The sequence below is a fragment of the Balearica regulorum genome, chromosome 4 (genome assembly GCF_011004875.1).
Source record: "Balearica regulorum gibbericeps isolate bBalReg1 chromosome 4, bBalReg1.pri, whole genome shotgun sequence".
Taxonomy (NCBI): Eukaryota; Metazoa; Chordata; class Aves; order Gruiformes; family Gruidae; genus Balearica; species Balearica regulorum.
In genome coordinates, this window is record NC_046187.1 from 71,641,368 (window position 1) to 71,655,289 (window position 13,922).

At 40.8% G+C, this 13,922-nt stretch overlaps 1 protein-coding gene across 1 annotated transcript; it reads left to right on the plus strand.

Moving 5' to 3' along the window:
* The first annotated feature begins 334 nt into the window (after positions 1-334).
* On the plus strand, positions 335-12,326 carry LRPAP1 (LDL receptor related protein associated protein 1). The gene is made up of 8 exons (XM_075752596.1): positions 335-546; positions 4,919-5,063; positions 5,464-5,588; positions 6,983-7,103; positions 8,033-8,191; positions 8,709-8,791; positions 11,081-11,257; positions 11,565-12,326. Exons 1-8 carry the CDS (start codon positions 367-369, stop codon positions 11,628-11,630), a joined length of 1,056 nt encoding a protein of 351 aa, XP_075608711.1. The 5' UTR covers positions 335-366; the 3' UTR covers positions 11,631-12,326.
* Positions 12,327-13,922: the final 1,596 nt, after the last annotated feature.

Here is a 13,922-nt window from a genome sequence, read left to right on the forward strand (position 1 = left end):
AATAGTAACACCTCCCTGAGCAACATGCAAGGTGCACAAGGAGAGTGCTTGCTGTAGCTACTATAGGCTGCAGGGAAAAAACACCCCAAAACACAAAAACTGCCACATTCAGCATATTTTGTGAAGCAAACACCCAGGAGAATGACACAAAGCCACCTGAAAATAAACAGCCCAGACCTAATTCATCTCCCCAGACCTCAAAATAAACACTAGATTTTCGACTATGACTAGATTTTCAAACTGTTTTCCTAACAAAAACATCCCTTCCCCTCGTCGAGGAAGGTGCGGAACCCACACCCCAGCGGCCGCCCGGGGGCGGGAAGCCGCACGGCATCCCGGGACTTGTAGTTCCCCGGCCAGCGCGACATGGCGGCGCCGCGGGCGCTGGCGGCTTTCGGTGCTGCGCTCCTCCTTGCCACTGGCGCCCAGGCCAGCAAATACTCCCGGGAGGCCAACGAAGGGTTGGCGGCCGCCGGTGCGAAGCGGCGGGAGGCCGGGGAGTTCCGGGTGGTGAGGCTGAACCAGGTCTGGGAGAAGGCGCAGCGGGTGAGTGAGGCGGTGCGGGAGAAGCGGGGGCGATGGCGGTGCTGAGGAGCGTGCTTCGGCAGAGCTCTGAGGGGACCCAGGGTCGGGCTTGGCCGCTTCGGACCCTCATTCCCTGTCGTCGCGTCAGGAGATGGGGTACGGCGGGAGATGTGCCGCGGGCGGCTGTTGGAGCTGGGGACGTGCGTGAGGAGAAACCGAGGCTGTCCGGGCCGGCTTTGCCTCGACAGGCCCCGGACTGGTGTTGGGCCTCTGGGCTGCGGTGGCTTTTGTTTGGTTTCCAGGCCTGGCTGCCCTGCCCAGGGCAGGACCCACACAGCCCCGCTCCCTGGGAGCTGCTGCAGGTGGCTGGGAATGGCAGTGCTGTGTACTTTAAGGAGGTATCTCCTTCCCCTCTCCTGCCATATGTACCTAAGTCATGGGAAGCATTGATCTTGCCATGTTTAAATTCAGTAGTTAAATCTCATGCTTAGAAAATGGAAGACAGAGTGCAGTCCTTCTGGTACATTGGAGGATCTGAGACTGGCTGCTGCACTTGATGGTTGAATGCTTTAGCCCTTTTGTTAAGGGGTGTGATGCTCTCATTTGTCTGAAGGTGATGGCCTTAGTTCCTCTTTTGCACAGGACAGGAGCTTACCGCACAGGAGAGTAAGAGACCCTCCACCTTGGTGGTTATGTCACCGACAGTATTTCATCTATACCAAATGATGTAGTCACATGTGAGAGGACCAGCAAACGGGTATCACCATTCCCAGATGAGTGGTGATACTTGAGTTTCTCTCACTCTGAGCTAAAAAAATATTTAACTAAAGCAAAAAAATAGTAAAAATACTTAATTACAGTGGAAATATTTAATTACAGTGAAGCAGAGCAGCTCCAATAGTAGGGGAGAAGCACACTGCACACTTTTATTTGTCCTCAGAATATTGTGGAGCATGGAAGTTAGGGTCATGGCTGGTAAAGGTTCAGTTCTTTCAGGCAAAGGAATGTAGTTAATATTAATCCTGGATTTCCTATATGCTGGATAGACATTCCTCAGCCTGAACTATTGAATTAGAGGCAGGACACCCCTGGATTTAGTAAACAAATAGAACCCCTGCCATAATCCTGTGTAGTTATATCCAGCTTCCAAACATGCCAAAATAAAGTATCAGAAATAGTCTTTCTCTTAATGGGAGAAGGATGGGATGAGGCATAGGGCAGTGTGTGATAATGAAACTCCAGCTGTGAACTGACAGCTGGAGAAGAAACAATGTGGAGGCTAGAAATAAACTATAATGATAGTATTGCAGTCTTCTCTTATTTTTCCAATTATAGTCTTTTTTAATTTTCATACATCAATCTTCTGGAATTCAAATTTAAGATGCTTTACATCATCTACGTTAAGTCTTGGTGCTAAAGTAAAATGGATTTAACTCTGTCAGGGTAAAGAACCAAGCTTTAGTAACTTCTATATGTGTGAGCCAGATTTTAGAGAGGCAACACCTACTTGAACTAAATTTGCCACCATATAAATTTCACTTTTGAGTACCATTGACACCCAGTCTGCGTTTTAGAAAGTGACTTTTTGGTATGTCTGGGCAAGGTCTGAAATAAGAGGAAAACTGAGCCTGTGTGTTAGACCTGCTTTGAAATATTTGTGTGTGCCAATGCTAAATTCTCCTTCCTTCATTTTGGTCATGGTAGAGAAAGTACTAAAAATAAAGAACTCCTTTGTTTTTTTACATAAAAGATGGATATTGCAACACACAGCTGGATGAGCAGTCCTTCAGAAAGCCCCAAAACATTACTTAGTGGGAACTAGGAGCTGGCAAGCCAGGGTTCCTTCCTTTTCCCTCAGGAAGGGAGGGAGGGAGGGTTTGATCTTTCTCCAGCATCTCTCTTCACAGAGATTTTATAGATTTAAAGTATTATATAAAAACTTTTAAAAGTGATTTTAATACAAGAGTTCTAAGTCAAACCCTAATTCTATAGTTATTTGAACCGATGACAAATATTATATAGGTTTCGCAAGGTATGTGCTTTGGCCTGTTAGTTGGTACCAATCTACTGTGCTGTGGTTGTTGCCATTGGTGTAGTTCTGGCATCGGTTGTTATAACGATATGTCTCCAAACCTTCTGTTTAGAAGTTCTGATATAAAACTTTATGTGTTTATGAGATTGTGCTAACTGCAGAGGGGTATCTAACATAAACTGCGTTGTGTAATCTTTTATACATTAGTGTGTCTCTGATGATAGTCATACATTTAAAAAATTATATTGTTCTATATTTGCAGTACTTAGGAGTTGAATTGTTATCTGAGTTATTTTGGTGATTTTTTTTCCTGGATTTGCTCAGCCTTACAAATTAACATATTAAGCCCACAGTACTTGAACACTGACATTAGAGCGTAGAACTACTGAGATGATGAGTGATTTCCTTCACAATTTATAGGAAACTTTTTACTCAGTCTTCCTCCTGAAGCATGAGGACACAATTTTTCTGAGCAGAGCAGTGTTACTTGGTGCCACTGCAGCACTGACTCTCTGGCTGTCCAGCCTATCCTGCTCCAGAAAAGCAAATAAGGACACAATTTTTTTTTTTTTTTTTCATTACCACATACTAAAACTTGTAACTAAAGTGGTTCCTGCTGTGTGCTTAGCTTTTATCAGTTCCCCAAAAGTAGATGGTATAGAAGACAATAGAGAGGCTCCTTTGCTTTAGTATTAGAGCAATCAGAAGTTTTAATGTGGTCTATAAATTTCATATTTACTTGTGATTTTAACTACTCTAGATTTTAGTAAATTATTTCAGTAAGCTAAGTGCAAGATACAGAAAAAAACCTTAGTTTAGAAGTTAAAATAATTATATTCAGTAGCACAAGACTAATTAATAGGGCAGCCTAAGCTGAACACAGAAACAACAATATGCATAGCTTCCTGAATTCCTGTCAATAAGAATTCAGTGCATTAGCTCAGAATAACAACGTTTTTCCTAGTTATGTTCAGATAACCTGCTGACACTCAAATGTATGGCTGAATCTTTTCAGTATCATTCTGATGTTTAAAAATAATGAGGTCCGAGTTTGTTATTAAACATGCTGCTTTCTCACTGAAAATGAGAAATTTTATAATCTGCAATCTGATTTTAATGACAAAAAAAACCCCACACTAAATAAGTTTGTCCTAGGACAGATGAGCCCAGCTGGTTCAGAGCTGGATCTGAGCTCCCAGGAGCTTGGTGCTCAGTGGTGTCAGGTAGAAGGACTCTAACAGCTCAGGCAGGATTGTATTGGAAGTCACGCTGCTGACATGTTTTTTGATCGCTTCTCTTTGAGCTTTTCTTTACCTCACCTGCTTGTTATTAGCATGCACATGCACACACACATAAAAGAAGTTCTGAAGCATTAATATGATTTGATACGGGTTTTTTTTCTTCAAATGGAGTAACGAAAGTGTCCAAAATGTGGAAGTTCAAAAGATTAGGCTCATCTTCATCTTACAGCAGTGCTGCTTAGCCAACTACTTATTAGTCATTGTCTCTGTTCTTGTTTTCTCTATATTTCACAAAATTTCAAGCTGACCTATCGTTTGGTTTTTGGTTTTTTTTTTCTTTCATTGCATCAGCCTCAGTAACTTCTCTTCTTGTTCTGTTATGTGGGACAGGAATACCTCTAGGTTTTGTATGCTTTTAATGCACATAAACCATGTTAAGAAGTGATCTTGGAAAATTTTGCACTTTGATCATAGTAGAAGTTGCTGATAAGTGGCTCTTTGACTTGCAAGGCCATCCTCAGTGTCCTGGTAGTCTGCAAAACCGTACTGACAAATAAAATTTACCTACTCACTATAAATGTGAGGTTAGAAGGTGGTCCACAAGAAAGCACGTGTGGTGGCAATGGCATGTTGTTTGAGAAGTTTGGTTGTTACTGCCTTTTGTGAATTAGTGAAAATGAATTGATCTAATTAATTATTTTTTTTAACATTCTTTGTTATTGGTACCGGACATTTTTAAGGTAGAATCATTTTTAGAAGGCGATCCCATTAAAAGTGGGAGGAAAATGCTGTTTAAATATTACTTGAAAGACACGAATATTTAACTCTTCTGTAATTTCACTGTTGTCCAAGTAGCTGAAGAGCTGAGAGAGAAGGCTGTATGATCACTCTCTGTTAACGCTAGCATGCTGGGGGCATTGCCATTTTCATAGGCAAGAGACGTTTTGTATACATAGCTCGTACCTTAAGGCCTTTGAATTCAGATGGTTACCTAGCATTAGAGTAAAAGAAAAAAATGCTGTGCTATATTGGCTACGCTTCTATACCAGCTTCTGAAGTTACATTGCAGCAAGAGGTGACTCCACATAACTGAATACAAACCTTTCTCTGTTCTTGTTAGCTTCATCTCTCTGCTGTGAAACTGGCAGAGTTGCACAGTGATCTAAAAATACAAGAGAAGGATGAGCTAAGCTGGAAAAAACTGAAGGCTGAAGGGCTAGATGAAGATGGAGAGAAAGAAGCCAAACTTAGACGCAACTTAAATGGTAAGATATATCTTTGAAAGGAGCCAAACTTAGATGCAACTTAAATGGTATATCTTTGGTATGTCTTTGCAGAAGGAGGTTAAACTTTGCATCAGACACATGCATAGTTAGGCACCTGTGTTTGTGTTTGAACCATTGAATAGCTGGTTGTCTTTCCAGACACTGAGCACGCACGAGTTCTTTGGAGGTCAGTAGGGAGCTGCAGGAGGCTAACAGATTCCTTTGCTCCTCATGTTTTCAGAAGAGGTTATTAAAGCTGGGACCTCTGTGTCTTAAACTGGTAGCTTTTCCACCATGAGGTGCAAAATCCAGCTCTGCAAGTCAAGGATGTAACCAATCTCTCATCTTCCATACGTCCATAGTTGGTTCTAATGTTTCTGTATCTTCTATTCCCCTGCAGTCATTATGACTAAATATGGAATGAATGGGAAGAAGGACTCTCAACTAGCTGATACCAACTACATTAAAGATGGTACAGAAAGTGATACACTAGATGATCCAAGACTGGAAAAATTATGGAGCAAGGTGAGTAAGGTTTCCAGGAACTGGAGTGTAGGAAATCAGTGTTTCTTCATTGAACTATCATCTGTGTCTTCTGAGAGCCCCCAGACTTGGAATTGAATAGCTTTACTACTGTTTTTAAGTACTGGCCAAGCTGCTGTGCTCTGTAGCTCACGGCTGTCTTTCTGCCCTGAGGGCATCCTGCCTGCATCCAGGTCACCAGGTGTGGCAGGTTCCCTTTGTCAAAGAAAACACCCGCATCAGTCTGCATGGAGGATAGGATCCTGGGTCCACTGAGGACAAATGCAGTTTTTTCTTAAATTTCACTGAAGTCATGATTTTCCTTTGTGTGACTACTGGGCTGTGTGGTAGTATACCTTTGTTGTTTTTCCGGGTTTTCTTATTGTTATTTCTGGGCTTTTTTAAAAATGCATTTAAAATAGAACCATTTCACAGAATGTTTAAAAGTTAAATGTATAGTGGGGGGTGCTAAATAAGGACTTTCCCAAACTAGTACACAAGTGAACATTTCCAGAATTTGCATTAATGCATAAAAAAAATAGAAAGTGTACTGTCAGTCTGGGCAGTTAAAACTTCTAAATCATAATCTTCTAAAATAATTCAGGTGTTAAGAAACAAGTATTCGGGTAAAGCAAATAATTCTTACAGCAGTCTAGTGTGGTGGTAGTAAAGCAGAGAAAAAGATGTGCTGGGGTTTAAAAAGTTACTGTAACTAGATACAGCTCTGGCAAGGGACGTGATGTCATGTGCTTTGGGGACCAATAAAGTGCATCAGATAGAAACATTCCCTAAACGAAAAAATGATTGGGGCTGAATGGGTACAAAAAACATTCGCTTTTGATCATGCATTGCAGCAAGTAAGTCACTAGATTTGTGGGCAGTGCTCCAGCTGTCTGACCAGTGCTTCCGTAATTGCTAAAAAGTAGTCCAGTGAGGAACAAATCACTGCAGAGCAAATGCACAGCAGTGATTAAATCTTCACTTGCCGGTAGAGTAAGATTTCTTGGGTAAAGACTGTGCTCAATATCAGGCTGTATCCCTCACGCAAACAGTCCTCTTGCAGTTGCACATGGAGCTCTATGGCCCTTATTTTGGTATCAGATTGTTTCCCACAGAATAGAAATGGCAGACACTTTTCACTGGGTAGTCCATAGCAAGTCTAGCTTTATAAGTCTGAAGCGAACTGCCTTTTGACATGATTAAAGCCACCATATCTGTTGATGTCTAAACCCTGCCCTCATACTAATATAAAGGAATTTAAAACAAAAAAGATCTTAAGGAAAAGCTGGACTTAATAATCTTCTGAGTGTGGTGGGAAGTGGGGAAAAAGTTCTGGCAGTTCAGTGCACTTAAAAGCACTTTGCCTGGGAAGCATAATGAGCTCATGTTTCTCACAGGCCAAGACCTCTGGGAAGTTCTCTGATGAGGAGTTGGATAAGCTTTGGCGAGAATTTAAGCATCACAAAGAAAAGATTCATGAATACAATATTCTGCTGGAGACCGTGAGCAGAACAGAAGGTGCCTGAACACTTCTCTGATGTTTTGAGATCAGTACAACTCTTTTCTCTGCCCATTGCTTCCAAGTTTGAAACTCCTGAAGTCTGACATTTCTGTCAGAACTGCTCACAGATGCTGGCATTTCCAGATACTTGCTGGGTTTAGTTCTGCATAGGCTGCCAAAAATCTTGCCAGCTATTGAAAATGTTGCCATTTTGGTTTTCTGATTCTGCCTGCGTTTCAGGCAGGGAAGATACCATCAGGTGAGCAATGGTGGCCATAGTAATTTACTGGAAATTATGCAGCAAGCATCGATCCACTGCTGCAAGATGTGGTCCTAAAGTCTGCAGAACATGCATGTTTTATCTCACCAGCTGGGAGCCCAAGAGGATATACTTGAATATCTTAGGCACTGACCCTGAGGTGTATGAAAGCATTGAAGATCTGAATCCAGCTTGCTGTACTAATCCTAGCTAAAATTGTTAGAGCCAAAGTATTCTATAAGCTTCTAGGAAATTTGATGTTTGCATTGTAGAGTCCAAGTTAGAAGCTGCTTGAAGTCATTTCAACATCAAATGTCCTGATTGGTTCATGAAATGCCCAGGGAAGAGGGCAGAGGACACATCAGCCATCCCTATCCCATTCCCTTGGGATATTGCTAACCTTGGAAAATAAGAACATTTCTTTACTAAAATCTTGGCTGGTGGCCGGTAGGAATTAAAAGACATTTCTGTACTGTCACCCTCCAGAGCACTGAGGGGCATTGATCTTAATATTGACCTGCAAAAGGGATTACTGCTTCTTAGAGTGTGGTGTTGATGCTTTATTTACACTCTGCTCAAATGCTAAGAACTTACCATCTTTTATTCACCTCAGATTTCGAGGATTTCTGGAACTTTTGACCTATCAGGATTTGTCCCACAATCAATAACACTTTTCTTCTTCAACAGATATCCACAAAAATGTTATCAACCCATCTGAAGAGAACCTGGTAAAAGAGGAAATCTTGCACAACAAACACAGAGAACTCAAAGACAAGCTAAGAAGCATCAATCAGGGGTTTGAGCGTTTGCGTAAAGTCAGTCACCAGGGATATGACACAACCAGTGGTATGATACAGTGGTTTTTATGCTTATTTGGGATTAATTTGAATTAAAAAAATTAAAAATCAGTGGGCGAGTAATAACATGTAGTCACAGTACATGATGTGACCACAATGGGCTGAAGAGAGAGAGCCAGCCTCTTCTATTTAGAAGCCAACACTAGAAGCCTAATGAAAGGATAGAGACAACCTGTAAAGAGGATAGTTCTGTCTTCCATGCCCACATATGAAGGGATATTACACCTTCAGCTCCAGGTAAGTGAGACAATATGCAGGGCAAGCCACCCCATTATTCAGTTCCTTGAAGATTTTTTGCTTTTTAAAAAAATACATGCTACAGCAATACTATAGTTTTAAGTTAAGCACTTGGATTTTTCTTTCTTTTCATCTACATAGACCTATTAGTAATGGAGTGCTTAATATATCTGTGTGCATGTATGTGTAAAAGCATGCTCATCTTGCATAGAAGCTGGGTGTAAAAGCATTGTGTCCAGATTTTCATTTAGTGGTGTGTGTTTGTTTAGAATTTGAAGAACCAAGAGTGATTGATTTGTGGGACATGGCCAAATCAGCCAATTTCACTGAGAAAGAGCTTGAATCTTTTCGGGTAAGTAGAATTCCAGTTAGATCTCTTATGGAAAGGTATTTTCCCACATAAAGAAACTCTTCGTGTTACTCTGAGAGCAGCCGCTTCTGTATTGCTCTTCAGACACCATAAAAGAGAGTCATGCTTCTTTCTGAATACTTCAAATCTATAAACATATATGTAATTAGTCATATGCATGGTTCTGTTATAATCAGCAAAATTAAAATTCTGAATCCTGTGAAAGAAGGTGTTGCATATTTTAAATCTTTGAAAGATGAGACCCTGCTTGTTTGTTTCCAGTGGACCAGATTTGCCTCTTACCCAATGTCTTAACGTAATTACTTCTTTGTGAAGCAGCGTACTCTGTATACCCAACAATTTCCCTCTCATGCCCACCTCTTGCACTGCTAACTTCACGTGTTGGAGCTGTGTTGAGCTGACCCAAAAGTACCACGATAAGGACTGCTTTTCAAGGAAATATTATGGAATATATAGAATATTATATAGTGAGGTTCATACTGGTTTTATTTAATTCAAAACCCATTGAGATTTTTTTTCATCTGACTGCCTGTTTATCAGAAGAGATTTTGATTGATAGCCTGGAGAAGTAGCTCTTCAGGGCTTCTTTGTGGAGTTACATGTACTTACACTGTTGTCTTACCATCCAAGAGATGGCTAGGTACACCTTGAGCTTTTTTTCCAGATAAGGTAATGAGAGAGTTTTAACTGCCAGGGACAGGGATTGAAATCTGTCTCTGTTAGATGTCAAAGATCCATCTTACTGCTTTTAACTCCCATGCAGCCTGATTCTCTTAGGAAGCAAACGCTCTCATTACACTGATTTCAGTGGCCTGCTTTTAAGATTGTCAGAGGAAAGCCTGCTGAAGTCTGCAACAAGACTTCTGCTGACCTCAGACAGCAGGACTGTACAATTGCATGTGAGTACAATTTGGCCTTCATATCTGCCACAGTGAAAAAGAAAAACCCAGTTCCATAAGCAAGAACACCTATCTGCTTATTAATTTTACTGGTTTAGTAGAAATATTCATTCGTGCAAACCCTCTTCACCAGCCCAAACCTGTCTTGTTACTGTGAGTGTTGGGACATCCTAACAAAAGTAAGAATCACAGTGAAACATCTGCCTATTTAAAAAGTCTATGAAAGCAGAATTAAAGAAATCATGTGCTGATTCCATTCAGCCTCGTTTGAGCAGCTGAAGTTGTGTCTTCTCCTGACTGGCCACAGTACCAGCCTTTATACAGGTTTCATAATGAATGGCACAAGTGCTGCTCAGCTGGTACATCATCCGAGAGGAGCAGCTAAAATGATTTATCAGAGCAGTAAAACCCCAAACTGAGGTCCCGAACTGGAGTATGTAAAACAGGCTGGAATGTTCTACAGCAAAAGGAAGCTATTTTGTTGTCAGACATGCTGAAAACAAAACCCCTTTGCTTTAAAAACTGAAGATCTTACTAGAATGATGGATTTCTTTTTTAATTGTCTTGAAAAGAGAGGAATTTTGTCAGCGACCAGGACTGAAACACACCAGTGACCAAAATTAAGTGGGCTCTGTCAAACAGGGGGATTTGTCTGAGTTTTTCTGAACGTAATGCATAGAACTGCTGCTGTAAGTGGCATAACAGTTTGAACTGTTCATATCCTCTTCACAGAGGGTGTGTCCTAAGACACAGAGAAACCGAATTTTCTGCCTTGAAGTAGCAAAACAAGAGCGAGCTTTGGTGGGTAGAGACGTTACTCATTCTTTGGTCACCTATGCAGTGTACCGGGTTATCTGAGGACCCTCTCTGAGACGTCCCTGAACACTACAGACAGTCTGGCCACTGTCTTTGAGGCAAACAAAGAAGGGTTTTTGTTTGCTACTTAATTTCAGATTCATCATAGCAGACTGCAAACCCAGAAAATGTTTAGGGCTGAGCAGAAAATAGCAAATCCAGGACCTGATTTTGAAGAGTCTTCTCTTAAAAATTGTCTGTCTCCCTTCCCCCAGTCCACTATTCTTTGTATGAACTTTTATTTGCTATACGCTGCTATCATCTCCCAGCACCTCGCAGCCGTCAGCAGTCTCCTTTTGAGGACTCTGCAGTGGGACATTTTCAGCACCTGCCTTCCAAATTGGGTGTCTGGGTGGTGATGATAACGTATTGTCCAGGCATTCTGAAGAAGCAGGAAACTGAAAAAGCTTTTCTGTGCTCAACTGAGTGCAATAGCATTAGGGATGTCTTGGCAAGAAAAGAGAGAGGAAACCTTGGATGGAAAATCCCGTGAAGCTGTGTGTATCTGTTGTCTTAGGAGGAGCTGAAACACTTTGAAGCAAAAATTGAAAAACACCATCACTATCAGAAACAATTAGAGATTTCACACCAGAAACTGAAGCATATAGAGGGAACTGGAGATAAGGATCATCTGAACAGAAACAAAGAGAAATATGCCATGCTGGAAGAAAAGACAAAAGAACTAGGATATAAGGTCTGTATAAATCCACTGTATGTACATGTTGAAAGTTTAACTCTGTAGTAGAGGGTATATAGATTATCCAGTGCTGATTTTTCATGAAAGTTGAATGATTTTCAGAGGGGGAGTTTCCGACACACTTGTGCTCATAGTCCAGGATATGCATAATTGTTTTTTATAGACCTAATTCTAAAATGCTTGAAATCTCCCTGGTCTCTGCTCTTCCTGTTGTCACGTATACTGATAGCAAAATCTGAATATATGATATTGATAATTCACTGGCTTACTAAAATTTGTTTGATGTGTTATGTTTTCCTGCTAGGTAAAGAAGCACTTGCAAGACTTATCCAGCAGAATCTCTCAAGGTCTTCAACATAATGAATTATAAAAATTTGTACTCCTTCATGGGATCAATCTATTAACACAAAACAGATAATGTGGGTTTTGAACAGGATTTACCAAGGATTCCTTCTGAAATAGTAAGGATTGAACAGAGTTGTCCTGTAAGAAATTTTTTTTTGGTCCACTTAATTTGCCAATTTTGTATTTGCACTATCAAATTAAATGATTAGATTATAAATTTCAGTTGCACGTCTTGGATCATATAAATCTTATATCTGAATCAAGTAACAGCCTTTGAAATAAGCAGTCATGTCAAAAGGAAAAATATGTGCACTCTTGGAGGATTCCTGCTTGTAAAAAAAAAAAACCAAAAAAACCCCACAAAAACCAAACGACTAACCTGATAGTCAGGAAGGGTATTCTGATCAATGAAAGCAAACACCGAGGTACAGGAAGTTAAAACAGAGACCAGAAAAGTCTTATTTCAATGCCTGGTCTATTTCCTACTGAAGGTAATGAAAATATTTCTACTGACTTTGAGCAGTGGCTCAGAGCTGCACTGTATTTGAATCTTTCATGTGAGAGGGGGAGGAAGAGTAAGGAGGGAACAAGTATTGAGGTCAGTTCACACAATTTAGTTATAGACTAACACATCTGAAGTTACTGAATGTATGTGTACAATTATCTTGTTCATGGTTGCTTGGCTTTGTTACACTTAGTCATTAAAAAAATCAAAACCAGATACCGATGAGGCTTTTTTTTTCTTCCCTCTCATTTAGTGAGAAGTAACCAGACCTGCTTTTTGAGTATGTTGCTTACTCCTTTAAACTGAAATTCACTCGCACATTAGTTTTTAAGACAGGAGGGGTAGTTTTGTGCCACCAGAATGTGTTTCTGTGTTCTGAATAGGCAGAAGGTTCTCTAAAGCAGCTTTTCTCTGAGCACATATTCCAGTTCAATCTCCAGTAAAGACTATTACCACTTTCCCTTTCAAGACCAGATTTTTCTGTTGTGCATCAGAACTTTGGCAAACATTAGCCATCTGGGTTGAAATTCTCTATAATAATAATGCTGACCCTTTATTTCTAAGGAGAGTTTCACATGAAACTGTTCCAGGAACAAGGTTAAGGCAAAGGTCCAGTGTAGGTAAATCATTACAGCTGCTGGGTTAAGAAGCTCTGTCACTCACAGATTGCAGCACATGAGGAAGCTGTCCTCGAGCCTCGCTTGCCATACCTGCTCCATGAGGAATATTGAAGAGATGCGTTCAGTCAGAATCAGCCACTCATATATATTATTTATCCAGTTCTGGGTGCATGATGGGTTAAACATAGTATGATATCTGTATGTAAAGACTATTTTGTAATGTGCAAGTGGTCTGAAGCAAAACTGTGGTAGCAGTCTTTCTTTGAGATTCTGAATGTCTTACTTTGAAGCAGTAAGCTTTTTTTCTTCTTTTTAACTTTTTTATTTTAATGTAAACAGTTATTTATATTCCAGAGAATCATTGTCCATCACGAGAAACACAGGCTACCATTAATATTAGCAGTCACCTTAGAGATGGTTCAGTCCCTGTAAGTTTATGGTGTATGTCCCTTTTGGTTGGTAAGCTAAAAAAAACCTAAACCCAAAACTAGCTAAAACCCATCTGTGAGAAAACTGGTTTGTTTTTTTCCTTGGTGCCACACACCATTTCTTCCCCAGATTATCACTTTAAGGGCTGTTCAGCCTTTAACAAAGCAGTAGCTCCATTGTCTTACAGGTTTAGCTTTTTTTTTTTTTTTTTTTCAATTTTTTGAGGTGAAGGCAGAATAGAAGTGTTTTCTATGCTGCGTGTGGAAGGTGCAGACTTCACTATGGCCTTTGTTTTTCCCGTTGGCAGAGTAAGAAATAAATCCATGTGCCACAGGTCAGTTTAGTGTTCGGTGGCTGTAGCTTGGATGTGGAGAGGCCTTACACCACTGGCTCCTAGGTGAAGAATTTGAACAAATGCACTAAATACATCAGCAGAGGAAGGAAACTAAGCAAAGTACTGAAATCTGAGCAGTGCCTGCTCAGCAGTCCCAGCTGGGTGGTACAGGAATGGAAGAGCTTTTACTGAGCACGTTCAGACACTGCTGCAGGGGGAAGTCTCTTGCACAAGGGAAAGCAAGGTATCAGCCTACAGTGAGGGTGGGCAGTGTGGCTGTGTGCTCCGTGTAAGAGGGCATAGCAGAAAGCTGGGTTTCAGGTGTGTACCTGAAATAGGGTATGCTACTTGAAGAATGTCTGAAGAATTTTGGAGTAGCATGCACAGGGTGGTGGGTTCACAGAACACACAACCAGGGTTAGATCAGCA